This window comes from Passer domesticus, chromosome 24 (genome assembly GCF_036417665.1).
Source record: "Passer domesticus isolate bPasDom1 chromosome 24, bPasDom1.hap1, whole genome shotgun sequence".
Classification (NCBI taxonomy): domain Eukaryota; kingdom Metazoa; phylum Chordata; class Aves; order Passeriformes; family Passeridae; genus Passer; species Passer domesticus.
Genome location: NC_087497.1, coordinates 3,151,243 through 3,178,685, shown reverse-complemented (window position 1 = coordinate 3,178,685; position 27,443 = coordinate 3,151,243). Strand labels below are relative to the sequence as shown.

At 46.5% G+C, this 27,443-nt stretch overlaps 3 protein-coding genes across 15 annotated transcripts; 1 reads left to right on the top strand and 2 right to left on the bottom strand.

The window, feature by feature from the left end:
* Positions 1–1,441: 1,441 nt before the first annotated feature.
* Positions 1,442–6,667, bottom strand: MYCBP (MYC binding protein). The gene is made up of 5 exons (XM_064398505.1): positions 6,585–6,667; positions 6,313–6,385; positions 4,581–4,629; positions 3,753–3,882; positions 1,442–1,537 (listed from the first exon to the last, which is right to left on the bottom strand). The coding sequence occupies exons 1-5, from the start codon at positions 6,597–6,599 to the stop codon at positions 1,493–1,495; spliced, it is 312 nt and encodes a 103-aa protein (XP_064254575.1). The 5' UTR covers positions 6,600–6,667; the 3' UTR covers positions 1,442–1,492.
* Positions 6,668–7,685: 1,018 nt separating this feature from the next.
* GJA9 (gap junction protein alpha 9) lies at positions 7,686–27,443 on the bottom strand. 10 transcript variants are annotated; one of them, XM_064398488.1, is made up of 5 exons: positions 26,961–27,353; positions 25,604–25,715; positions 12,305–12,379; positions 12,040–12,107; positions 7,686–11,015 (listed from the first exon to the last, which is right to left on the bottom strand). In XM_064398488.1, exon 5 carries the CDS (start codon positions 10,992–10,994, stop codon positions 9,462–9,464), a length of 1,533 nt encoding a protein of 510 aa, XP_064254558.1. In that variant the 5' UTR covers positions 10,995–11,015; positions 12,040–12,107; positions 12,305–12,379; positions 25,604–25,715; positions 26,961–27,353; the 3' UTR covers positions 7,686–9,461. The 10 variants fall into 10 exon arrangements, 6 of the variants coding, with proteins under 6 accessions (XP_064254558.1, XP_064254557.1, XP_064254556.1 ...); XM_064398487.1 differs by lacking the exons at positions 12,040–12,107; positions 26,961–27,353 and adding an exon at positions 27,364–27,443; XM_064398486.1 differs by having other exon boundaries at positions 7,686–12,107.
* NFKBID (NFKB inhibitor delta) lies at positions 16,190–22,106 on the top strand. 4 transcript variants are annotated; one of them, XM_064398493.1, is made up of 12 exons: positions 16,190–16,335; positions 17,024–17,112; positions 17,192–17,225; positions 17,403–17,533; positions 17,954–18,138; positions 18,615–18,720; positions 19,397–19,543; positions 19,735–19,786; positions 20,274–20,431; positions 20,816–20,929; positions 21,272–21,436; positions 21,724–22,106. In XM_064398493.1, the coding sequence occupies exons 1-12, from the start codon at positions 16,320–16,322 to the stop codon at positions 21,781–21,783; spliced, it is 1,257 nt and encodes a 418-aa protein (XP_064254563.1). In that variant the 5' UTR covers positions 16,190–16,319; the 3' UTR covers positions 21,784–22,106. The 4 variants fall into 4 exon arrangements, with proteins under 4 accessions (XP_064254563.1, XP_064254564.1, XP_064254562.1 ...); XM_064398494.1 differs by lacking the exon at positions 16,190–16,335 and having other exon boundaries at positions 16,757–17,112; positions 18,062–18,138; XM_064398492.1 differs by lacking the exon at positions 16,190–16,335 and having other exon boundaries at positions 16,757–17,112.

Below are 27,443 nucleotides of genomic sequence, written 5' to 3'. Positions count from 1 at the left end.
ATTTAAGTTTGGTTTACTTCCCCGGCACCGACAGCTCGAGTCAGTTGGCCGTGCCCTGTGATGGCTTGACTAACACCTTTACCTGCCTTGCTGCTGCTTTAGCACGACGTGCCAGTCACATTACTCAGAAACGCCTTTCCCACAGCATTACCCTCTCCCTACTTCCACGTGGTGCAACTTAATACTTAATGTTATAGCTTATATTTGAGGGAACTTTCCCAGAGGTTGGGGAAATTTATTTTTTTGCCTTTCGTGTTTGGCTTTGGTTTATTGGTGAAGCAGTTTTTTTCCTAATTAATGCTTTCCAGATGTAAAACAGTATTTTCCCCTCATTTTACCCTTCTGGTCTATTTAGGACAATAGATACAGTAGGCAGGTAAGCAATTATTACATTCACTAGCCTTTGATTACAATGACTAACAAAAGTTCTGATCCATCCTACCACATTTTCAAGATAGTTTTACTTCCTTATTTTTAGGATGGGTTTTGTAGACTAACAGCCAATAAATCTAATACATAAGACAACTACTGAATTTCATTTCCCCCTTCCTTTATTTTTGCTGTCAGCAGCTGCCTTTAAAGTACTTAATTTTAGGGTAGGAAATAAATGCAGCTCTTTAAAATATTCTTACTCTTATTTTTAGGGGTTTTTTTAATAAATTAGTACTTTGCATTTCAGAGGACTCAAAACCAATTCAGGGAAGGAGAGAGGGAACATAGGCAAAATTAATAATCAAAAGTCACACCCACATCCCACCCCACTGGGATTTTATTTTCCCTGTTTGATGAATCAGAAAGCAGAACTTTCCACACTGTAGTCTTACATGTGCCACTCTAATTACACAGGACTTCCATCACAAGTAAGAATTTTGTGCTATGTTCAGAACTGCACAGGCAGTGTCTGGATCAACCCTCCAAAGCCCAGCTTTTGAGATGGGAGCAGAGACATGAACTGCACGGGAAGAGGCACACCTCATGCAGATTGGAGTGTAAGTTCAGTAGGTACTGCATTTCAACACTGTGCTCTATCTATATATATAGATATACTCGCTCATTTTATGCCCTTCTGAGTAGTGTTACTCAGCAGCTTCAGTAGAGTCTCACCTCAGTGCTGAGTACAAACACAAAGTAATTTGAAGGTCCTGCTTTAATTTAGAGTTGGTCCATCAGTGTCATGTCACTCCTTTCAGTTAAAGGAAAACAAAGAGACAGATCCATAGTTCAACAGGACCACTGATGTGGAAATTACATGAAGTTGGCAAGCACAGTTATCTAAAAGTGAATCATAATTGTCATCTTTTCTTAAACACAGAAAGCAAGAACGTTGGCCAGTATGCTTAACTCAGCAGTTGCCAAGGCATCTGTGTGCTCATGGTAATGCATTCTTTTTTTAAGATGAAGTAACAAAGTAGACAATGCAGAGTTCACACACAAGACAGCATTTCTCAGGAAGCCCTTTATTAAGTCAAGGCAATAAAGAAAAAAACTACTGTTATTCACCATGCTTCTCATCTTGAGGTGGTTCATACTGAGCCAGCTGTGGATTTAAAGAAAGGAATTTAGTTAGTAGCAATATTTCATGTAACACTCTAAATTAAGAAGTGAAGGTCTGGACTTGTTCATTTACTTTATGCATTTTAACTCATCCTTATACAAGTCCATTTTCAAGTCAAGCAATAAAGTAACTCTTCTCCCAAAACATCCACTTCTCACACTGTATAACCATGCAGCCATAACAAGGTGATTTTTAAATGCACTTTGAAGCACATACATCTTGGCCTTAACTTTTCCCTGTTCCTAGTTCTAGCAGTCTTTAAGTACTTTCATCTTAAATAGCAGTTGATAGTGACTAAGGTACTATAAACTTTCACTGATACATGATTAAATGAAACAGTCATTCTCATTGCAATAGTATCCAACCTAACATTTCTTGTAATCTTTCTAGCTTCCTTTTTGCTTTCTGGAGAGTACAGCCTGGGCAACTACATACTTAAATATGACCTTTACTTGTAAAGTTACTACCAAAGAAAGATACAAAGTTGTTCACATGACCTCAGTGGCATTAAAGATTAGGTCAAGCTTCAAAAACAGTTCAAGAATTACGGCCATCTCTCTAAAATATGCTGGTTCAGTTTACTCAATTAAGATTCCTCCCCTCTGCAAACTGCAGAGTGGGTTAAAAATAAACAAACAAAGTACATCTAAATAAAATTAAAAAGCATAAATAAAAATTAAAAACAATAAATGAAAAAAGAGCATGTGTTCCTTCCTACCAGCAATAGTAAATTGCTGCACTCTGCTACTAATAAGATCCACTACATTTTATTTTTTTATTGTTGTAGATTTCACTACAACAGATGACAAGTGCACAACCCAAAATCAGTTTTCTTTTGTACCAGGGACCTAACTGCTGCCTTCCTGTCCTCCTCCCAACACACATGAATATCTGACATTTGTGTGATAAATGCAACAACAGTTACTAATAAAAGCACAATAAAGACATGTGTTTTGTGTTAGAGGACTGCTACAAGAGAATGGCAGTGTTCTCCCTGCATGCTGTGTGAACTTCTACGGTTTGTCAGAATGATGGGCATGACATTGCAGAGGAAAGAACAGGAAAAAACAAAACACTAATGCTGGGAAATATGTAAAGGAGTTATTATTTAAAGAAAGAACAGAAAAGCACCAACGAGCCCATGATTCCAAAAGGCTTACTTCCCTGCAACAAGTTTTGACTTCTTGAAAAGACTTCTTTAAACAAAGACCCAGATTACTCTGCTCTTATCTATTTATTATCAGCTGCATTTTTAAGTCTGCTAAAACAAGTGGCTGGTCTACTGCTACTCTGCCTAAAATTCTGTTCTTCACCATATTTCCTAGTCAGAAATAACAAATGTAGCTGAGCACTCATAATGAGTAACAGGCAAGGAGAATTACTAGGACAGCAAGATGGCACTCAAGTTTCTTGGGCACTACCCCTTTGTATTTCTTATCCATTTTCACAGAACTGAAGTGAGGTGGTTGTCTCCCAGTAAAAAACTCAGGGATATTCACATATAACAACCACCATCCTCTTTCAACAAAGGCATGGAAACCTGCAGTGGCACATAAGCTACTAGCATATTAAGTATCTCACGGGTTTCCTTCTTCAGTGTTGTTAGAAAGCTGTTCACATCTCAGAGCTCTCTCAGACAGCCAGCAGACCCATTAAAGAACGGCCCTGCCCTAGTTAGCACTTCAGATGCATTGTTGTTTCAGATAAATACCAAGGCCACTTTAAGTCAAAAGCACAAATGATTGTTCCACACGGATCTAAGTGCCTGTGTAAGATCCTGCCATGTAAGTCTGTGCCAAGAGACACAAAGTAATACATAATATTCCTCCTTCACTCTGCCTTTTGAAAGGCTTTATACTGGATACAGTACCTAACTTGTTTGTCAAAACTGTCTTGAAAGCATGATCTACATAATATCAGATAACTTAAACTCAATACAACGTATTGGACATAATAATACACTTTCCCTAAATAAATAAAATCCCTAGTTTAGCAATATTCTATAAGAAGTGTTCCATCAAAATAATAATCTTTACTACAATGAATTCGATCAGCATTTCTCAGTCATGAGGTTAAACAGTGCAACAACAACTATCTGTTACTCTAATGGAAGAAAGTTAGCTCTATTCTAAGTAATTAAAATATTTTTCTTGTTGTATAATATGGAACTATAGAGTAGCACCAAGTAGACTTTTACCTTAGTTTTCAGTTTTTTATTTTCTTCCAGCACAGCTTCATATTTTTCTTTCATCTCTGCCACTTCCAAGCGAAGTGCCTCTATTTCCGGATTCTCAGGAGCTGAAGCTCCCAGATGATGCTTCAGAAAACTGATATTTAGATGTTAAGTATTTCTTCAGTTGTGTAACTACATTTTAGTTTTAACACCCGTGTTGAAGTTAACACTGCAGTACACATGGTCAAAATTGCAGAAAACCATTGAGATTACTACAGGAAAAAAGTTACCAAAATAAGAGAGCTTTTCAAATTCATAGCTATATTCCTTAAAAACAAACAAAAATAAGATATAACAAAAACAAATCCTTATGCCTTACTACCCCCTTCTTTTCTCTTCTTAATGGCAGATGTTTTGAAGAATTAAAAGAAATAACAAAAAAAGAAACAATACCCAAAAATGTAGGTGGCTTAAAAAACAGCAAGAAACCTAATATGCTAGTTCCCCCCTTCTTCGTGTATTTAAAAACAAACAAAAAAGGACAGAAAAAGGAAGTGTGAAGAAGCAAACTTCAGAGCCCACTGCAGTACTCAAACCTAATGCTGCAGGTCTGCAACACTGAAACGGCCTCTAACTCAGCTTCATAACTGCTGGCACACTGAAACACCCTGCTCTCTTGCATCCTGTCAGACTCTGTTAGCTTGTGAAAATGCAGTTATTAGGTAAAATGCATTGATAAAAGTCATATTCTCAATGCAAGGCTTCGAAATGAGCCTACCCAGCTCACCCAGGAGGCAGAAGCAGTACTGTGCATGGTCTCAATAAATAATTCACAGCAAAGAAAAAGGATACTCCAGTGCACTATCTGGTTTCTCTGGCTCTTCATATAAGGCTACCAACACTGCAAATAGAAAATATTCAACAATTGCAAGAAGTTCATGCAACTCTAAGTTTTTAAAACATATACCAGCAGTCAAAGCATACATGTTGCATTTTTCCATTTAACAAGATTTTCACCTGTACACTTTGACACAAGCAACAGGTCTGCTGTATCAGAGGGGACAGAGCATTCCACCTAGTAACAGCTAAAGACTTTTCTTGATCCCTAACCCCACACAGTCTTTGGCTATTCTAACACAGAACACAAAACAGCCTGAAACATTTTTACATATGCCATATGCACCCTAGTACTAGCTTTTGCCAGTGAAATTCTAACTCTGTTGTTCATAAAACTTCTATTTAAGCTACATCTCTAAACCACAGGACATCGGCAGTTTTGTAACTTCAGCAGAACAGCAAACCTCCATTGAGCATCTACAGTTACAAAACTAAAGAGCTACTAAATGGCTAACTGACCCTGATAATCTTTACGGATGGGGGCTCTAATGGCCAAATCCGCCAGAGAAAAGTACCAATACCCCGACAATTTAAATAAAAATAGCCATATACATAGCAACACAACAGAAAACTGTCACATGAATACCCAGGAAGTTCCCAAACATAACCACTCCCTGCTCCCCACAGGGGCCAGGTACCGGTTTCAGGTGTCTGAACTACACAGCCAAACTGGTTTTCAGCTGAGTATCTCATAAGTTAAAAGCAAATTTAGGCTGTCTCACTGCTTGGGAGACTTTTCTGCCATCCCATAGGATGGTACTGTGATTGAAAAATCAAATGGTACTCACGCACCAGGCCAAGAGTCTTAGTGCAGCAGCTATTCGCTTGACATCCTAGATCTGCTGCTCCCTCTTTAAACAGCATATTTTCAATATTAGCAGAATATTAATTTTTTCAATATTAACACATTTTTGCCACATACTATTGGAAGGTTCTCAAAAAGATTTTAGAAGGATTTCAAAGATACCAACCCACACGTGTCAAGTTTAGCGTCATCATTTCCCCCAGTTTGATAAGGAGAGTTATTAATCCAGAACTCAGTTTCATTCATTCTAGAAAAAAGCACTAAGTTCCATCCAAGAAAGGGTATGAAACAAAGTTTTTTTAAGATAACATTTGGTGTTATTGCACCTCAAGCACTGACTTCCCCTGTAGAAGAACTTCACGAAAAGCACCCACGGAAAGAAAATAAACTAACCAAAAACACGCATTGAAAGTAGCGCTGTGGCCGAAGAAGAGAGGTCTCCGACACAGCAGGCAGGGGAAGGGGCCCGCCTTGCCGCTCTGCACGCACCTCCGCCACCGGGCCCCGCTCGGGGAGCGTGCGGGGCAGGAGCGCTCCGCAGCCCCCGCGGCTCGTTTCCAGCGGCCCGCCGCCCTCTCCCGCCGTGCGCCGCCTCGCCGCGCACCTCGGGCTCCATTTCCAGGCCACGCCGCACCAAGTTTCCCAGGCGAGTTCTTCTGCCGGCCGCCTCGCCGGACTGAGGAGAAAAAGCGACCGGCGAGGCGAGGCGGGAAGCCCACGGAGAGCGGCAAGGCGGCCCGAGGGACGGCCGCGACCCCGCCGAGCGGGGCGGCAGCGGCTCCGCGGCAGCGGGACACGCTGAGAGCAACGGCACCCGCCCGCAACGCCCCCGGGGAGCGCCCGCCGGCCCCGCGGGCGGCACCACGCGAGCCGGAGACTTACCCTTGGTGAGCATGTCCAGCACTCCCGACTTCTCCAAGTACTGGCGGAACTGCTCCCGCTTGGAGTCCGCGGCCTGAGGGAGGACGCCCACACGGTCAGATCGGCGGCGCGCCCCGCCTCGACTGCGGAGGCGGCCCTTTGGCACAGGCCGGTCCCGCTCTCCGCCGCGGAGGCGGCACGAAGGGCCGAGCCGCGCTCGGTCGGCGGCCCGCCGCTCCGCGCAGCCGGCACGGAGAGCGGCACCGCGCCCACGCCGGCGCGCTCCCCCCTACCTTGTGGTGCGCCATCTACCCCGCACGGCGCCTGCCCCGGCCGCGCGCCTGCGCCCTGCGCTTTAACGGCGCGAGCGCTTCCCCGCGGTTACCACGGCGACGGCGCCGCGGCAACGGCCGGGGCCGAGCCCCGCGCGCCGGGCCCCGCGCGCCGCCCTCGCTCCCTGAGGGGCGGCCTCGCTTTCCTCGGGGTGGCCTCGCTTTCCTCAGGGCGGCCAAGCTCCCTTCGGAGCGGCCTCGCTCCCCTCGGGGCGGCCTCGCTTTCCTCGGGGTGGCCAAGCTCCCCTCGGGACGGCCAAGCTCCCTTCGGAGCGGCCTCGCTCCCCTCACGGCGGCCTCGCTCCCTCGGGGCGGCCTCAATGTCCCGCTCGCCGCCCAAGGGGCAGCCCAGGCCGGCGCTGTGCCCCCTTGCTCGGGCTCTGGCCCTCGTCCCGCTCTGCCTGCTCTCCTCGTGGGGACGGCTCCGGGGCTCAGCTCAGCCTTCGGGGGCTGTGCTGCCCGGACGTGGTCCCGGGGCTCCCGGAGAGGGCGAGCTGTGGCGGCGGCAGTCCGGAGCGCAGCGCGGCCGGCCGTGAGCGGGGCCCGGGCGTCTCCGCTGGTCGGGCGGAGCGGCGAGCTGGAGTTTTTTCTGTTTTCCATAGTAAGCCCTCTGGTTTGTGAAATTCTAAGTGTCTGATTAATAAATTTCAGTCGCTGCAGCTGGCTGAAATCACAGGAGAAAGTTGCAGCAAGCAGCAGCTGCAGAGGTGCCTACCCAAGAGGCTCTGAAGAGTGATACGTGGTGAAATCTTCACGTCGAAAGGAAAGTGTTTTGCCTTAGCCTGTTTAATAAAACCAGAAACACTTATACCTGTTTATTTTTCTGAAACGTTGACAGACAAAATCTATTTATGGTAGTAATTTAAAAAAAACCAAAAAGAAAAAAAAAACCAAATGATCTTGCACATTTTAGGGAATTTTCACACTTTTTCTCCATGCTCTTCTGCAACTTTATATTTTTCAGTAGTTACTTTTCATTTGGGAAGGTGCTGTGATTAAACAGAATGTTTGACTCATAGCCACACATAAAAAAGTTAAAATTCCTCTCACAGCAGCAGAAAAATTCTTTTATAACTTGTCTTGAACAACAAAAATACAAATGCCATATCCCATACATGAACATCTAAATGCTAACTTTCTATTATTTAGAGAGCAGGAACAGAGTACATTAAATATGAGGCTTTTTATTATGGAGAGATAAAATGCAAAATAAGCATTAGCAGTTATTGCCCACAGAATTTTACGCATCAAGAAATGCAAGAATCAAAGCCACAGCAGCAGCATTAATGCCTAAGTCACATTATTCAGTAATGTATATTCTAGTATATTATACAATCTTAAACTTTACAGTGTAAACACAATTATATAGGGCTGTATTTATGTTACACACAAGTGAAAAGGATACTTGCTGGAGAGAAATCTACAGCGAATAGTTTTAATAGTTCTTGTGTGTATTTCTTACATGGACAGTACCAAAGTAATGTTGCTGCTACAAGCAAAACAGAGTTTTAGGTTTTGTGGCTCCTTTTTTGCTAGTATTGTCCAGTTTTCAGTCAATCTGAAACACGGCTGGCTGGTAAGCATAATGACAGTGCACTTGAGGAATTTAATTGTGCTGTGACATCATTATGCTGTATCTCACAAATTATTTTTTCAGTACTTGAACAGTATGTGAAATCTGCTAGTAAAAAATACACACAAAAATACGAATGCATTTCAGCTGTGACCACATCAAGCATTTACAGTGTTTCAGTGCTGTGCAACTCAAATAAATGTATTTCATACACAGAAAGCTTGATTACAAATGTACCATAGTATTTTGTTCCTCTTTGCCTCCTTTATTATTTCAAGATATTTCATGGAACTTCCTTTACACCATATGGACCTGAACAGTGAGTGGATAAATGTCCTCATGTTTTGTTATCCCCATAAAAAGCATAAACACAAATGCTCCTCCTAAACAGGCAGAAGCTTTGTTTGATTTAAAAGTTTATCAGAATTCGGGGGAGAGACAAACAGAAAAGGAGTAGGTTTACTGTTTGATAAACCTTTTATATGTCTTTTGACATTCTAACTGAAATCAGAAGGTACTACCATACTTGTTTTCTGATTTTGCTATCTTATTAGAGTTATGAAAAATGTCAAAAGTAAAGCTCACAACATGTCTGTAATTCATGATGTTTTGAAAAATTAGTGGTGTATTGAAGAAATTCACTTTGATTTTGCTGCTAAGGAAGTCAGTGGCAATACACTGAAAAAAAAAAGTGTACTGTGGAGCCAACGAATTAGTGATCTGTTTTGTAAATGCTTTTTCTCTTTGTATTTACAACAATTTGAATAAGTTTGATATTCTGCTTTCAGTCGGCTATCAAATATCTGTTTGAATTCCTAAACTAATTAGGCAGAGACATGTTTACCAATATGTTCTTCTGAGAGCCTCTTTAGCCTAATTTGATTTACTGGTCTTTGTAAAAAATATCGTTGGACTGTAAATTTTGTCATAAAATCAGCTGTGATTTTATGCCTGACTTTTTCCTAATATGTGGATAGAGAGGATGTATGTTTTCCTTTTTGCTGGAGTGTAGAAGTTTATACACTGAGGTCTATGCCACATTTTCATTACAAAGGAAGTGAAGAGACCGTTTAAAATTACTTAGCCACTCTTCAAAGAGTTCCACAACTTTTCTACCTATGTAAAGAGCTGGTTAAAGTTGAATTATTTAGCTGCACTTACACATAGGTCTGGGTTATGTCTCCATTCAGGAATTATCCCCGCACTGGTTAGTGCAGCTAATGAGTTAGTGCAGTTAATGAGCGCAGCTAATGAGTTGACTCACACTATATTTGAAGATCGGTGGGGGCACGCCTACTGCTGGCATTACTTGACAGTGACTGTTGCCTAGAGAGAGAGAAAAGCTTTGGACTACTCCAGTTTCTGCTTTGTGTAGATTCTGAGCTCACCACCCCCATGGAATCAGAAGTGTCTGGTCGGCTGGAATTTTTTCCATCAGCATTGTAAGGAATTTGGGCTTTGTTTACACTGAAACTGCTTTGTCTTCTGTCACCGTTCTTTGGAAGAGGATTTGTTGGTGCTCCTGTGCTCTCAACCACTGCCTGTCGTCTAGAGCTGGCACAAGGGAAAGTTGTACCAGCTTGCAATGAAGTTTGAGATGGCACCTCAGCAAAGCTTCTCAAGTACATGTTTGAGGTGGTATCTGCATTCTGAGTATCAACAAGAAAATGTTTCTTTTCAGTCTCTTCTTGTGCATCATGCCTCTCAGTCCAAAGCTCGCCAAGAAAGCCTTCATTATTGTTTGTGCTAGCATTTTGAGTCTGATTGTCCAAAGCATTTGTAGCTGGCCTCTTCTTTGGAGATTTATTTTCCTGATTGCAATGGGTGTAATTGCTGCTGCTTTCTGTATGGTTATTTTGCACAGACTGAAACACAGAAGGAGAATTTAAAACTGGGTAGAGCATAGTATCAGTTTGCTTTTCCATCAGAAAGGTATAACTGCTAAGAGCACAGGGAAGTGTTTTCTGAGGGGTGGTGGATATTCCCAAAGAAGAGTGAGGTATCACAGAGTATTTCTTAGATTTGTTTATGTAGAAATTCTCAGAGTCATCTTTGGTTTTATTCTGCTCACAGAGTCCCATTTTAATTTTTCGGAATCCTAAGTGGATAATTTCTAGAATATTTAAAAGCAATGATACAGTTGCTATTGATTGCATAAATAATATAAACACTGTTTTTTCTGTTGGTCTAGATACAAAGCAGTCAACTGTGTTTGGACATGGGTCTCTCTGACATTTATAAAGGGGATCTAAGTGGAAACCATAAAGAAGATACTGCCCAATCATAAAGCCAACTTCCACTGCAGATCTTGTGAAAATATGTATCACATAAGTGCAGAGCAAAGAGCCTCTTAGGGGTGCTTTGTTCAGCTTCCTTTGATCCAGTTGCCGGAGCTCCCTCTCCAGTCTTTTACGATTTTCAGTCATTTCTAATTCAGTGCTTTCAAGTTCCACCCTCACCAGAGCTTTCTTTTTTTGCCTTTCTTTTTCCAAGGCTCTTAGTCTGTATAAGGCATGACCCATATACACCAAGGAAGGGGAAGACACAAATATAACTTGCAAGACCCAGTATCTTATGAGAGAGATGGGAAAGGCCTCATCATAGCACACATTTCTGCAACCAGGCTGCTCAGTATTGCATATGAATTCTGATTGTTCATCATTCCAAACATCCTCGGTCGCCACTCCAAGAACAAGCATTCGAAATATGAAGAGGATCGTTAGCCAAATCTTTCCAATAATAGTGGAATGAATGTGGACCTCCTCTAAAATGCCTCCAAGGAAATTCCAGTCTCCCATGGTTATTCTGCCATATTAACACTAAAATGTATGAGAGAAACAAGTATCAAACATTGTAAAACTTGCATTCCTTCCTTAACATATTATGAAAAACACAGCACTGGGAAAACGATCATTATCTCACATTGTAACCATAGGAACATGACCAACTGCTCATTGATAATTAGGCATTATTTTCTTTCACCTGTGAGATGGAGAACTGCATCATCTGCCTGTGCCTGCTTTATTATTAACAGCCTGATAAGCACATCACTACAAGATATTAAACACCCTCAGATCAGTGGAAACTAGAGTGCCTGACTGGTAGGATTTAAAGAGCATTTGAATATCATTTGTGATCCATTTGAATCTCATCCAATAACAATGTGAGAGCAGTACGTTTCTATTTAGGTCACTTATTGAGGTACAGGAATATTTGCTTGTCCTCTTTTTCGGGTGTTCCAAGCCCCATGTCACAGCTGTAATTACAGCAGTTCAATTATTGTTTCACAGAGAAAATTGGTTATATAAAGGAGCTCAGGAGGGAATAAATCATCTCATGGAAATGTCAATATTAATTAAAAAGACATGTTTAAGCATATAATTTTGTGCAGAGATTTGCTTTTGTTTATGGATGCCAAAAATAAATACATAGAATTACTGTAATTGGTTCGCTTCCTCTGATCAATGATACCTGCATTTGAATAGTGAATAGAGTGCCTAAGTGTCAAGCATTACTATTTTTTGGCCACAACTCTTTGAAAAATAAATTATTTGCACAAAAATTCCTTACCAGCATTTTCCTAAATGACTGTGGTTTGAATACAGATAAACTGGTAATATATGTGTGTAATTGTACATCTCACCTTTCTTTCATATGTTTGTTTTTCCATTAACAGGCTACTACATTGTGGTCTAAAATTCAAATTATTTTTCAATATTTATGCTATTCTCTACATATACAATTGTAACACAATTTTTCTTATGTGTGGGGACAAGCAAAATACTTGTAGCTAAGCACCTTTTCATTGGATGTACAGCACAATTCAATAGAACAGTATCTTACTTTGGTATTTTTTAAGATAAAGGTGCTTTAACATAGCATTTTCTCTTCAAATGGGATTAATCTTCACCCTGTAAAACAGGAGTGCTAACAAGTCAACAGAAGCTGGAATTTTATGGTTGCAATATTGATATGCATAGAGGAATCTTTACGTTAAGCCTTTTAAACATGAAAATACTTTTGCAAATCAGTATACAAATATGAAAGTTAGACATTTTTTAAAGAGAAACAAGTTTAAAATAAATGATAAATTAAAAATAAAACATACCTTTCTTTGCAAAAATATGTAAAACTAAACATCTGCGACGTCCAATAAAAAATTACAACCCCTGCCATCTTCCGTCTGTGTGAGTAAATTGACACATTATAAGCAGTTTATTTTGCTACAGTAGCAAATAGAGTGTGAGCTTTGCACATGGAATTTATATTTGCTGGTGCTGAAGGGAGGAGAAAATCGATCTATTGTTCAATCTACTCTGCTCCAAGCATAATTTAACTATGAACAGTAAAATATTCTCTTTTTTAAAAAGCTAGAAATAAAAAAATCTACAAATTTAATTTCTTTGAGATTATCTTCTTTTGCCTCAATAGCACCTTTTAAGTTTTAGGAACAGTCTCAGCCTCGGAAAAACAGAATAAACCAGAACTATCAGACTGCATTTGAGTTTACGTATCTCCCTAGCAGCAGACATTCAGCTTGCCTGTGCAGAAGAAGGCAAATCTTCCCAAGCACTGTCATTGTAAATTCCTGCAGTCTGTTCTCCTGCAGCAGCTTACATCAGCACACTCCTGATGTAAAAAACCAGTGGATGTACTTTTGGCCACTCCAAACTCACTCCCTCCTCATACACAGCATCTCTTATATTCTATGATTCTGCACTTCTTATTTATTCTCCTGAGGCCATATTACTTGTCATACTGACATCATTAAAAGACTCCTGAACTTGACAATGATTTGACTCTATTTTCCCCATCCTTATAATTCAGTATTTCTTTTTGGTAGCAAATAATTATAATTCCTGTCGTAAATGACAGACATACTAAATATGTCATTCTTCTTGGTAGTGATACTTGTGTGTTAAAAAACCCAAAACTGACTCTGTGACACAAGTTCCATTTTTAAATCAGACCTTAAGCTACCCATCTGCATTACCTCAGCAGGAAAAATAGGGAGAGCAGGCTGAAATATTTTCTGTTATAAAAGAGTTATAAAAGAGTTACATATTTTCTGTTATAAAAGAGTGCACAAACTGTCTGATCTCAAAGAACATTTTAGGTACTGATAGGGAAATCCTTTCAAAAACTCTAAACATTAAAAATTATGGGTGGGGGGAGGGAAAAATACCTTATTTTACAAAAGTGAAAAAAAGAAATAAATACATCTATTTTGTGTACAGAAATGTTTTCTGGAGCCAGCATTAGCAGTGCAGTGGCCAAGGGCACAGCCTCATTAGGAATGCCTGGTATCAATGTGCAAGTCCACTGCTAGGACCAATATGAGTTAAGAAGCATTTTAGCACTATAATGTTCTTTTAGATGATCCTCATCAGCACTCTGCAGAAGTGTAGTTCTGATTCAAATGTCCTATAAAGGATAAATAAACTTCCTCTGCTGAGAACTCTAAAAGGCTAATCATTATCTTTTAATTTTGGTGCTGAAGATCAGTCAATAGGTCATGTCCAATTTCACACTTGACAGCTTGCCTGAAAGTACTCAATCATTTTGGCAAGCTAGCAGTTTCCAGGCAGCCATCCCTGTGAAGTACTTAAAGCAGGTTTCTAAACATGTGTCTTCTACTGAGTGCTTCAAGTAGGGCTCTAAATATTTTTCTGTTATTAATAAAACCCTCTAAGTCTGCTGAAGTGATCCACAGACACACACACACAAAACCTCCAGCTCGTGCAGAGATGCTGAAGCTTTTTTTGATGCTGAAGTGTTTAGTGAGACTGAGCTGCCATGGCTGGAGATTTTCTTGCTCTGTAAAACCCAAATATTAAAAAAAAAAATGAAAAAAAAAATTTAAGGATCCACATTGTTCCAGGATGCATTATCTCTTTTAAAACAGTAAACAGTTAAATGACAACTTGATAACTCATGAGGGAAAATAAATTCAAATGCCAACAATAATTTTATAGTTTTGATACTGCTTTTTACCTTAGTAAAAGACAGCTTCAACTCCATCTACATAAACTGTTTATAACACCTTCAGAATTTAGTAATTTAGTGTTGTAGGGTGAGGCTATTAATTTTTCTTCCAGGTCTAGAAGCTACCTCACTGGCTTTTTATTCACTGAAAAACATTCTCTACATTTTTATGACTATATTGATTTTTCTTAGCTTAGGGTCAAACGTCACAGTAATCCTCCAATCATGGAAATAGTCTCTGAAGATCAAGGCCTTTTCATTTCTACACATCAATAATGTGCACTTTATGGGTACAATTGATTTTTATTTTCTGCTGTTATCTGTCTGACCCACAATGGACACTAGATAAATGGAGGCACAAACATCAGTGATGTGTCCTACACGTTTTCAGGCTAACATCAACTCACTCCCATAGTTTTCTTTCAGTAGTGAAGGAAGACCACAAATGATAAACTGCAATAATGAGAAATTTGGAAAACTCTACTACTCCATGTTGTCTTTAGGATCACCAAATTCAGTATTGTGTTTCAAGGCAGACCAGATATTACCATATGAAGACTGAAGCACATACTCTCCAAATTAGTGTATTTTCTGTGCTGCCTTACAGATTCACTTTTTATTGCTAAGATACACATGCAAATCAGTAGGTGCACATTTATATTTTCACTTTCACAAGCAAAATTTCTGAAGATGCCCTGGCCTCTATCAGAAAGTTTAAGGTTTTTTTTTTTTTACAGTTTCTGTCTTTATCTTAGTTCACTGTTGATAGTTTTTAATTCATTTCTCTCTTAGTTCCTTAGCTTTAAAATTTTGTATTTTCTGCATACTTTTATATCGCTTGCTGTCTATTTTCCTCTCTTAATCCCCTGGCTGTAAAATTTTATTTATACATATACTGTAGCTGTCTGTGACTGCTTTTAGTTCCCTCTGATCTTGCTCCTCTTTACATTTTCAAGTTTCCATGTCTACTTTATTAGGCTTCCTCTCTATTTTTTTCCTTCTTTCCTGCCTGTTTTGTATCCATCTGCTGGGCTCAGGGTCAGTGTCTGTGGTTGGGGCAGGAGAAGGGAGATGGGCTTCACGTGGGAGCTGCAGCATCTAGGTTGTTCTCGTGAGGTGTGAAAGTGGCTGAGCCAAGGATGAGGATAGGGTGGAGGAAGGGATGGGTTGGGGCAGCAAATGTGCAGCCACTGAGGCCGGGGTGTACAAACCACAGCCTCTGGTCAGGGCGCTCTGCTGCTCCTCCAGCTGTTTCAGCTCTTTGGGCAGGTGTGTTCTGGAGTTTAGAGCATGGAGCTGCCTGTCTGAGTAAGGCTTCAGGACAGTGAAGGTTCAGCAGCCTGTGCAGTAGAGAGTACACTTGTGACTGACACCCCCCAGGCAGGATCCTGGAGGGAACGCCCCTGCTGTGTGACACCGACATCCCCAAAATAAATCCACCAGCCCTGCTGGTCTCAGGGGTCTTCATGGTCTCAGTGGGTCTCATGGTTTCCATCCCATGTGTCAGAGATTCCCACCAAGATCAGGCTGTCCTCCCATCCTAAATGCCACCCCCAAGTGGGTCAGAAACCTCCCTCAGATGGGGCAGAGATCCTCCCAAATGGGTAAGACACACCCCACACCCACCAACTGTATGGAGGGGAGCAGTGACATCCTGCAAATTGAGGGTGGGGGGACAGCCTGGTCCCCCCCAGTAAAGACACCAGCCCTGGCTTCCCCACAGTCTTCATGGTCTTCGTGGGTCTCGTGATCTTCTGGGGTTGGGGAGACAGAGCCCCCACCTAGAATGGGGAAGAGAGTCCCCCAAAGGGGGCAAGACCCCCACAAAATGATGGGGCGTGAGAGGGACCCTGGATTGTCGCCCCAAATCGGTGCCACAAGGGAACAACCCAGGACCTGTGACCCTTCCTGACACCCCTCAGAGGACCCCGGCCCCGGGTGACCCCGCCACCTCCACCCATCCTCTGGGTCCCACGGGCCCCTCCGAAGCTCCGCCCTCTGCCTTGTCACCCGTCGCAACAGTGACAGCGTTGGCGTTTTGGTGGCGTTTCCCTCCGGGGCGGGGTTTCCTCGCCCAGGTCCCCCCAAAACGGTCCCCGCGCCCGCCCCGGCCCCATTTGCCCCCGGATCCCGCGGGGATGCGGCCCCAGAGAGGTATGGGGGGATAAGGGGGATGGGGGCGCGGGGGTGGGCGGTGTGTCGCGGGCCCTTTGAGACTCGCTTTGAGGGGACGCTGGCCTTTTAAGAGTGCTGGGGCAAGGTGCTGGCCCTTTAAAACACCGGGAGAGAGCGCTGGCCCTTTAAGACGCTCTTTTAGGGGACACTGGCCCTTTAAGAGCTGCTTTGGGAGTTGCTGGCCCTTTAAGAGCTGCTTGTAGGAGACACTGGCCCTTTAAGTCTCGCTTTTAGGGGATGCTGGCCCTTTAAGAGAGCCAAGAGGGGTCTGCTGAGCCTTTAGGAGAGCTGGGGGGCAGGAGGGGGGACACTGGCCTTCAAGGAGCGGGGGGATTCCCGGGGGTTTCTCCCCGCGGGGGAGGAGGGGGTTCCCCGGGAGGAGGGCGGTGACGCCGGGGGCGGGTGGTGACGCATGGGAATCCCCGTGACGTCACCGCAGGGGGATTCCTGCCTCGCCGGGGGAGCGCCCAAGGGTTTGGGGGTCCCGGGGGACGCGGGTATGACACGGCGGTTTGAGGGGTCTCGGGAGTTCAGAGGGGACCCCCGAGCAGGGTCTGGATGAGACACGGGGATCTGGGGGACGCCTGGGCGTTCGGCGGGGTTCTAGGAGTTTTCAGGGTTCCCCGGCATCCCGGGGACCCCCGAACCCTCCCTTGCACACCGCCAGGTCCCCCCCGCGCCGCTCCGCCCCAGACGGTGAAGCAGCTGCTGAAGGAGCTACGGCAGCAGAGGAGCCGGGAAGGGGCGAGATCCCCGGTGGGTGACCCCCTCTCCCACTGACACCTCCCCCGGGACACCCCCACTCTCCTCCCTGACCCCCTCGCTCTCCCCCCAGGTTTTGGCTCTGCCCTCCCCGCGCCCCTCGGATGGTGAGTGACCTCCGATCCCCCAGATCCCCCCACACCCCCTGTGCCCCTAAATATTCTCCATGCCCTGCCCCCCGCCATCCCTACGTGCCCCCCAATCCTCCCTCTGTGCCTCAGTTCCCCTCCATGTGCCTCCCCCCAAAGCTCCCCATGTCCCCCCATGGCCCGGTGTCCCCTCAGGCGCTCCCTGGCCCGCTGTCCCCGCTGTCCCCGCAGTGACGCCCAGCCTCTGTGCTGTCCCACATGTGTCACCCCACGGCAGCCCGGGGGGGGCCCATGGGGGAAGGGTCTCCGCTCCGAGGGGGTTTCAGGTGAGCTCTTGGAGGGGACAGGGGAGAAATGGGGCATGAACTGGGAGGTTAAGGGGGGGCAGTGTGGTAAATGGGGGTCAATGGGGGAAAATGAGAGGGCAGTGGGGGGAGAATGGGGGGGAATGGGAGGCAAAGGGAGGGAAATGGGGGGGAGAAGGGGGGCAGAACACTGGGAGGGGAATGGTGGGGCAATGCGGAGTTACATGGGAGTAATGGGATGGTTAAGGGAGGCAATGGGAGGGAATGAAGGAAACAATTGGGGCAGTGGAGGGGCAATGGGGGCAGCAGTGGGGGGAGATGATGTAGATAGGGGCAATGGGGTGGCAGCTGTGCGGGCAAGGGGAGGAAAAGGGAGGGGTCATTGGGGCAGGGGTAACTGGGACCAAGCCCCCCCTCTACCTTGACTGCTGCCCCCCCAAGGCTGCTGCCATCCCTGGCCCTGCCTGGCCCCATCCCGCAGTGCCGTGGGGAGAATTTGGGGCCTCCCTGCTGGGAAGGGAGATCCAAGACCCGTATCCTGAACCCCAGGACCTGGCAGCCGCCCGCGCCGCACTGGGGGGCCGAGACCCCCGGGAGCTGCTGCGGCAGGACGAGGAGGGGGACACGTGAGCAGGGGGGGGCATGGGAGGGCACTGGGGGGTACAGGGGTGATAACGGGGTACGGGGGTTAAGGGGTCCATGATGGGTCAATGGGCTAAACTGCAGCAAATGGGCATCAATGGGGGGGCAATTTAGGGGGTCACTGGTGTGAAGGACAGTCAGTGGGGCCCATAGGAGTGCAATGGGAGGGCAGTGGGGTGAGTGGGGTCAGTGTGGTGTTCAGTGGGGGGCAATGGGATGAAGTGGGGTCTGTGGGTGAGATCAGTGTGGGGTGAGTGGGAGAGTCAATGTGGAGGTCAGCAGGGAGGCACTGGGGGGGTCACTGGGACAAGGCAGTGCTGGGAAGCCCCAGGGGCGGTTGTGAGGCACTGGGAGGAGCTCTGGGGTGACAAGTTCCTTTTGTGGGGTCTGTGTTGTGGGTGGAACGTGGGGGGCGGGTAGAGGGGCAAGGGGGTCCCCTGTAACCCTGCTCCACCCCCAGGCTGCTGCACGTGCTCTGTGCCGGGGGGCACTGGGCGCTCGCCCGGGCTGCGGCCGAGGCTCTGCGCGACCTGGGGGGACTGGAGGTGCGGGAGCACCTGGGCAAGGTGAGGGGGGACACGCCTGGGGGGGGCCTGAGGGGGCATCTGGAGGAGATCAGGATGCAGGAGCACCTAGGCAAGTTGGGGGGGGTGGGGCAGGGGAAGCTAGAAGTGCAAGAACACCTGGGAAAGTTGAGGGCATTGGGGGTAATAAGGGGTAATAAGTAAAGAAGGGGTAATAAGTGGGTCTTATTGGGGCAATAAGGGGGTGGTGGGGGTAAAAAGGCAATAACAGATCGGGGGTATTGGGGATGGGATAGTTAATTCTGGGATAATTAATCACAGAGTTCTCTTGCAATCTAATAACAGAGAGAGTGCTGGAGAATAAAGGGGTAATTAATACTGGGAGGTAATAACGGGTGATTAGTGATGGTATAATTAGAGTCAAATAAAGGGCAATGATGGGACAATTAATAACAAAAAATAATGAGGTGATGATAAAGGAATGATAAGCAGGGACAGAGCAGTAGCAGAATACCAGGGTGATAATTTGAGGGTTCAGGGGTGCTTGATACCCCCCAGCCACTCCTGACTCTCCCAGATCCCACTGACCTTCCTTTTTCCCTGCAAGAGCCCCCAGACCCCCTTTACCCCTAGACATCCAACTCCCCCCAGGAGTCACTCAAGTCCCCCCTGACCCCCCGTTCATTCTGTCCCTGACCCCCCCATTTGGTGCCCCCAGACTCCCCTGCTGGTGGCAGCAGCAGCTGCAGCCCCGGAGATCGTGCGGGACCTGCTCGTCCTGGGCGCCAATCCCGACGCCGCTGACCACGGGGGCCGCACGGCCCTGCACCTGGCCGCAGCCTACGGGCACCCCGAAATCCTCCAGGTGAGACCCCGACCCCAGGGGGGCTGGGCAACCCTGGGGACCCCAAAACCCTCTCAAAGGGGACCCCAAAACTCTCTAAAAGGGGACCCCAGAGTGTGTCCAAAGGAACACAGCTGTTCTGGGAGACCAGGGAACCGGCCTGGGGACCTGGTATCCAGGGGGACCCCAAATCTTTCCTCTTGCCTTCCCAGGCCATGATGTCCTCGGGGGTTCCTGTCAACGTGGAGGCCAGAAATTTTGAGGGTCAGCAAATCTGGGGGAGGGGGCAAGGGTGGTGGAGGGACTTGGGGTGGGCCCCTGGTTTTGGGGTGGGGGTGATTCTTGGGGAGTCTTTGTTTGGGTGGGACTGGGGAGAGTTCAGTTGGTGGGTCACCAACGGGATGGGGACTTGGGGGGTCCCTGATTTGGGGTATCTCAAAAGTCCCCTATTTCAGGGTGTCTTGGCAGAGTCCCACTTGAGGGGTATTCAATACAGAAGGGGTTTGAGGGTCCCTGGTTTGAAGGGGATACTGGGTATCCCCATTTTTTGGTAGCTCTTGGTGGGATTCCTCGTGGATGCATCACTGTTTTGGGAGGATGGGGGATGTCCAGTTTGGGGGTCCTGGCTGATGGTGGGAGGATCCCAGGAGGTATGTCTGTACTTTGAGAGGGTCCCTAGGAGGGTTCCCAATTCCAGGGGGGCCCTGTTTGGAGGAGAGGCCCTTCCTGACCCCTGTTGGTTCCCCCCCAGGCCAGACCCCTCTGCACTGCGCTGTCCTGGCCCACAACGCCTCGCTGCAGGGAGGGCACAGCGCCGCGGGGGGCTCTGCAGGGGGGTCCCCCACTCCCCAGGACCGATTCCGCTGTGTTGAGCTGCTACTGCAGATGGGGGCAGACAGCAGCAGCCAGGTACAGACCCCCCAGAGACCCCCAGGTACCCAATAACTCTCCAGGTGTCCCTCAGATCCCCTGGGTTCCCCGCACAGACCTCTGTGCCCCTCAGAGAATGCTGTCCCACCTCAAGGTCCCTGTGTGCTGGGCAGACATGAGCTCCTGGCCTTTGGGGTCCACTGGGGTACCTTGGGAGGGTTGGGGAAGGGCGTGAAACCCCCACAACACTTATGTGCCCCCCAAAGACCCCTGTGCCTCCCTTCAGGGTCCCCATGGGCTGCATAGATCTGTGCTCCCAGGCACTGGGATTTCTTGGGGTCCCTTTGGGGAGGTTGAGGAGGTTGTGGGGGGGGGGGGTGGGACCTCCTGTGGGTCCCCCCCTGACCCCTATCTTGCCCCCAGGACACCAAAAGCAGCCTGACAGCCCTGCACCTGGCCGTGCGGGGAGGGAACCTTGCCCTGGCCCACCTACTGCTGCGCCAGCCTGGCATGGCCCCCCGCCTTGTCAACATGAAGGTTTGAGGGACTTGGGGGGCTGGGGGCAGCTCTGAGGGGCTCTGTGGGGGGCTCTGGGTTCCCCCAAGGGCTCTGTGGGGCACTTGGGGCTGGGGGACCTCTGTGGGGCTCTTGGGGCTGATTGGAGGGCTCTGGAGCTCTTTGGATTTCCTCCAGTGGCTTGAGGGCTTTGAAGGGGCTCTGGGAGGCTCAGAGGGATCAAAAGGGCACTGGGGGCTTTGGGGTGTCTGTGGAGAGTCTGGGAGGGCTGGAGGTGTTGGTATCAGACCTCAAGGGCTCTGAGGTACCTCTAGGGGGGCTGGAGGGTGATTTGTGGGTACCCTGAGCCCCCTCATCCCGCAGGCCCACGGGAACACCCCCCTGCACATGGCAGCAGCGCTGCCCGGGACCCCCAGCCAGGAGCCCCTTGTGAGGCTGCTCCTGGCCTGGGGTGCCGACCCCAGCGCCCGCAACCTGGAGCACGACCTGCCCCAGAGCCTGCTGCCCCCTGGGGCCCCCGGAGAGCAGGTGAGACCCCCATCACCCTCACACCCAGCCCCATCCCCAGCACCCCACTGCACCCTAAACTTCCTGCCGATGGGGGGAAATGCCCGGAATCGCTCCTGGAACCCCAAAATCCCACAGTTTTCCTCAAAACCTTGCTGCTATGCCCGAATGTTCTGCTGCTTTACCCCCTCATTTCCACCACCCCCCAAACCGTGGGGTCCTGTCCCAGGACCTTTGGGTGACATCCCCATATTCTGGGGTAGAACCCCGTGTTTTGGGGACCTCCCTGAACCTGCCCTCCCCCACAGCTCCGCCTCCTCCTGAGGAGCCGCCGGGGGTCCCATCGCCCCCCCCCCACCGCCGAGTGACGTCAGAGGGGCGGGGTCTCCCCGGTACCGGATGGGGGACACCCCCACATTGGGGGATCTCCCCATGTTAACTTTTCCTGATTTCAATGAAATTGCCCCCGAATTTCTGTGAAATGAGTCTGAACCACATTGGTTTGGTGGGGGGAGGAGCACGGAGGGGGTCCAGCTCCCACTTGCCCTCCCCCCCAGCCTCATTAATGGGGGCTGCTAATCAGAGGTGTCTCCTCTAAATTGGGGGATTTGCGTGGAGTATGCCAAATTGGAGAGGAAACTCAAAAACTGAGAGAATTCTGGAATGAAATAAAAACTTTATTAAAACCTGAGTCTATTTTTTCCCAGTGCCCTCAGTCTCTCCCAGTGCATCCCAGTGACCACAGAAAAAGGAGGGGGTTCTGGAACAAAGGGCTTCAAATTGAGAAAACCTCCTTTTTTCTTATTTTAAGGACTAAGTCATCAAAAACACCCCCGTGACACTATTTTAAGGCTTTAAATTAAGGGGGTAAATAATGGGAAACATGAGGGGAAAACAGCAGGAAACATAAGGGAGAAAGGGTGGGAAATGCAAGGGGAAGGAGGGTGATAACCATGGGGCACTTGGGGTGACTCCCAGCGGTGCCCCCAAATACTCAGGTTTTCCTCTCCCTGGCTCTAGAGGAACTGGTGAGGGGAGCATCCCTCAGAACCATCAAACCCCTCACTGCACCCACTGAATCCCCTCACAGATCCCCCAATCCACCTTCAAACCCTCCCAATATCACCAAAACCATTTCAGCCAGCTCCAGCTGCTCTTTAGCACCCTCAAACCTCACCCAGCACCACTGAAAGGCCAATTGATGCCACCCAACCAATCCTTCCCAGCTCCCTCTAAATCTGCTTTGACACCACTGAAACTCCTCCTGGCATCTCCAACACCATACCAGCACCTCACAAAACTCCTCCTAGAGACAAAAAGAATGGAACTTTCCTAATTAATTTTTCTACTTAATGGGGTTAATTAATTTTCAATTAATTATTTAATTAATAATAAGCAGTGTAATTTTCCACTTTAGCCAGCATGGAGTAAAGTTTTTTTCACAGACTGCTATTGTAAGAACAGTTTGGGACAATTACTGAAATTTAAAGTTTTACTAAACCAACCTTGATATCCTTCAATGAACAAAGCCTGAGGGAGAGAAATGATGCTGAGAACTTGTTTTGTCAATTGACAGGGGTGATTTAAATGACACAGACACCAGTCGCAAGAATGGTCTTATTTTACTATGACTATTAAGGCAACACAAAAGTAAAAGGATACAATCAATAAAACTACACACTTGGCTTTAGCAACAAAGAAAAAAAGCAAGGTAACGCACCTAATCATTACTACAGGGTGATTGAGAAAGATACCTCCAAAATTGCCATCCTCCAGAGTCTGCAGCCACTGGGGAGCCTCATTTCCCAGTGAGGATCTGGAGAATCCTTCCCAGCTATTGGGAAAATCCTACATGGTGATCCACCCTTAGGTGAGGTCTCTAAATTCGCCCAAAACTGGGTCCAGCTTTTATAGGCCCAAACCAACAAGTCAAAGTGACTTGGTTATATTTTTGGCCCAGAAGCACCTGGATCTGATGGCACACTCCCTGATCAGCAGGGCCCAAGGCTTGGCCAGAGCCCAGGCCTTGGCTGGGAGGGTTTCCCCTAAAATATCTTACAAACAAACCTCTATTGATGTCAGTGGGGAAAATGTCTTAAAATGATACATTTCTGGCAGATTCACAAGGTTATGTGAAAGTTTCTAAAGCAGTGGGTTCGGTGTGAAACAGCTGGCATAAGCCTCTTGGTCATTTATTTTTAGCTAAATAATGGGGTGTGAACTGGGAGGTTAAAGGGGGGCACTGTGGTAAATGGGGGTCAATGGGTCAATTATTTAACTATTATTTTAGCTAAATAATGCTGATTGTGTTAGTCACACAATGCCCAGGGCTGATCTTGTAAGTCTGGCTGAGTCCTGCTGCTCAGGCCTAAGCACATCAGAACGGGTCAGCAGGAATGCAAAATCTACAGACTACAAGAACATGTTACAGAAACCAGAGATGAAGAAACAAAGACAATTCAGCATCTGTACTGGAACTCTCCCTATGACAAAATGTGATGCTAGGAATAGCTGAGGAAGAAAGTGCATGACACCACTGTGTTTTAACGGGAGCAGTTTGCCAGACTGCTTCTGTCCTGACACGTTTTTCTGTGCAAGAAATAGACATTTCAGACTCTGCAAGACTGAAATTGTGTGATACAGCGGAGAACAAAAGTACATTGCCACCACTGTTATGTGCACAAGCTGCAAGGAAATGTAGCTGCCACTTGTTTCTGGTGTGAATTTAAGCTTGCAGATGGGAGGGAAGGTCAGTGAAATCTTTCTGTTCTGGTACATTTTCTCAGGATGAGAATGACATTTTGAAGGACATTTTCAACTTTGTATCTTCACTGTTGGACACCCTGATGCCTTAGGATTTCAGCTTTTATATTTTTTATCTATTTGTAATCCTGCAGTTCTTTAGTGCATAACTCCAAACTCCACACACAGTGGGAGCTGCTGCTCTCCCATTTTGGGCAGACACAACAATTCCTCTCCAGGCCTGGCAATCAAGGACACCTCCCTGCCTCAGGCCCCAAGAAATGTAAAACAAAAGAGAGTTGGGGGGAAGCAAACTGGGGGTCAATGACTTCATTACTTGAAGCTGTAAGTGGAAGATGAACACCCAACATGCAAATGGTCCAAACTTAGAAAAGTGTGAAAACCTGTGACCTGTCATCCATTCTGGGTGTAGCCCCTGGTGAGGCTTCATCTGCCCAAAATGTACCTGAAAGCCTTAAATAAATATATCTGATTTTATGATCTTAATTTTGTCTGGCCTCTGTTTTTAGGTAGCCCCAGCAATGCCTTGGAGTGGCTCCCTAGAACAGAGGCTAGACACAGTTAAGAGAATAAAGTGGGTTTTTATTAAAGGCCTTCAGTAGATACACCCTGGGCAGTCAAAAGCCTTCCAGAGGCTACACCCAAGATGGATATGGTCAGAAGTTTTTCAGGCAGATCTAAGTTTGGTCTATTTGCATATAAGGGGTTAATTAACTTTCCAATTACAGGTTCAGGTAATGAAGTCAGATACCCCAGTTTGCTCCCCACTCCTCGATTCACTTTTGTTTATACTTTTTGGGCCCTGAGGCAGAGGGTGTCCTTGGTTCTCAAGCCTGGAGATTGTTTTGTCACCGTGATATTTTCTGAAAAATCCCTTCACCAGGACTTCTTCTCCTGGGAAGCTGAGAAGCCTCAGAAAAGAATGAAAACAATAATTATCTGACTGCTTTGGAATGTGGTCGGAAGGTTGCTTACCAAGAGGTGCATGTTTGATTGGTTCCATGTGAACTGTGCTTTCTTAATGACCAGTCACCATCAGTGTCAGACTCACTGAGGAGTCACGGGGTTTTATTATTCATTCTTGTTAAGCCTTCTGATGTATCCTTTCCTCATTCTTTAGCATAGTTTTAGTATAAAATTTCTTTTAAAATATAAAGTATATAATTTCATAATACGATATAATACGATACGATACAATATAATATATTATATGATATGATGAATAATATAATATAATATAATATAATATTGTATAAATAATATAATATAATATAATATAATATAATATAATATAATATAATATAATATAATATAATATAATATATTATAATATATTTAATATATTATAATATATTATAATATATTATAATATAATCTAATATATAATATGCCTTCTGAGAACATGGAGTCAGATTCATCTCTTACCTCATCCTGGAACCCTCACAAACACCACATTATTTTGTCTGACCAATATGTGAAGAGAGCTTACTACCACTCTATATGGAGTCCAGTGTTACACACTGACGCAGTACAGGATCTGAAAAATACAAAAAGACCGAGCTTGAACCAAAAGGAAACTCGAACCAAGGGCCAGCGCCATCTCTCTCGGGCGCACAGCGCCCCCTAGCGGCCGCTGCCCCCGCCGCCGCTCGACAGCTCCAGCAGGTGGCGCTGTGAGCCCAGCCAAGGGCCCTCAGGGCGGGACCGCCCGGGCCGGCCGCGGCTCGAACGGAACCGCGGCGACAATGGCAGTGCCGGGCACGGGAAACGGGGACAGCTGACAGCTCTACAGCCTCGGTCACAGTTACAAGATGCTTAAATAGCTTGAGTTATATCAATATAACCTGAATCACGGCGCTCGAACGAGCCCACAGCGAGCAAATGCAGTGCTGGGCAAGCAAGGCAATGACAGGCAAGGCAGGGCTGGGCAAACATGGCAATGCCAGGCACTGGAAACAGGGACAGCTCATACCTCTGTAACCTTGGTCAGAGTTACAAGATGCTTACATAGCTTGAGTTATACCCATATAACCTGAATAACGTCGCTCGAATGGAACCCACGGTGAGCAAATGCAGAGCTGGGCAAGAACGGCAATGCCAGGCACTGCAGATGGGAACAGCTCATATCTCTAAAACCTGGGTCAATGTTACAAGATGTTTATATAGCTTGAGTTATACCAATATAACCTGAATAATGGTGCTTGAACAGAACCCACAGTGAGCAAATGCAGGGCTGGGCAAGCACAGCAATGCCAGGCACTGGAAATGGGGACAGCTCATACCTCTGTAACCTTGGTCACAGTTACAAGATGCTTATACAGCTTGAGTTATACCAATATAACCTGAATCATAACTTTCTACGCAATGTAATAGCTAGTATATGGTTAACTAGTTGCTTAATGCTTAAATAGAACAGAAACTCGCCAAGTGAATAATCTCAAAAATAGAGAAGTGTAACTATATCGGGAAGCAGCAGGATGTGCTAATGAGAAATTGGAAAATGTAAAGCCAATTAGCCACAAAATGGAGAATTTAAACTGGTTACAGCCAGCAAGACCAAGGAACACCATAACTGCACATGCTCCAAAGACAAAGAAGGAAGACCTTGAGCCTTCATCGAAGACCCCCAACACCACCTAAACTGGGGAAGCACAAGCTCAGTACAGAACTATTGCTTGCCTAGAACCTCATTGACTTGTCAAGCCATGCCTACACCTTCCTTTCCATGTCTGGCCAAACACTTCCATGCCATACCTTGTCTACCCCTCTTGATTTTTCTTACCCTTCTGTTGCCTTGCCTTTCCTTCCTGTAGAGAAATGACCCTGGCTGGATGCCAGGCTCCTACCAAAGCCTGTCTGTCACTCCCCTCCAGGAATGTGAAGTGGGGAGAAAATATATATTTCATTAATTGAGATAAGGACAGAGAGAGATCTGCTCCGATCCATGGGCCCAGCATCTCATGTCTCCAGACACACTGCAAATTCTCGGTAAAAGCTATTGACCATCCTCCCCGTCCCCGTGTCTGGGCAACAGCCTCTCCACGGCTGTCCTGGAGACACGAACGTTCAGCTGCCAACACCGCGCCGTTAACGGGAGATTAAAGTAACGACAACCTAAGTTAAAAAGCCGGCTCTGGCCGGTTCCGTTATCGTATTTCAAGTCCCCTCGCCCTGCAGTCAGTCACCTTTATCGCAGAGGGGCTGTCACTGCCGGGCCGCGCCGGAGCCCTCACGGCCGGGGGCGGGGCTTCAGCTGCCGCTCACG

Bases quoted from the DNA above. Each gene is read 5' to 3' on its own strand.
- MYCBP (XM_064398505.1), bottom strand. The intron at 4,630-6,312 runs GTAAGTCTCCGG...TTCTATTTGCAG, and splicing joins GCTGGACATGCTCACCAAGG to TGTTGGTAGCCTTATATGAA. The intron at 1,538-3,752 runs GTAAAAGTCTAC...TTAAATCCACAG, and splicing joins ATAAAAAACTGAAAACTAAG to CTGGCTCAGTATGAACCACC.
- GJA9 (XM_064398487.1), bottom strand. From the start codon at position 10,994: ATGGGAGACTGGAATTTCCTTGGAGGCATTTTAGAGGAGGTCCACATT.
- NFKBID (XM_064398492.1), top strand. From the start codon at position 16,915: ATGAGACACGGGGATCTGGGGGACGCCTGGGCGTTCGGCGGGGTTCTA. The intron at 17,226-17,402 runs GTGAGTGACCTC...GTGTCCCCTCAG, and splicing joins CTCCCCGCGCCCCTCGGATG to GCGCTCCCTGGCCCGCTGTC. The intron at 18,721-19,396 runs GTGAGGGGGGAC...TGGTGCCCCCAG, and splicing joins TGCGGGAGCACCTGGGCAAG to ACTCCCCTGCTGGTGGCAGC.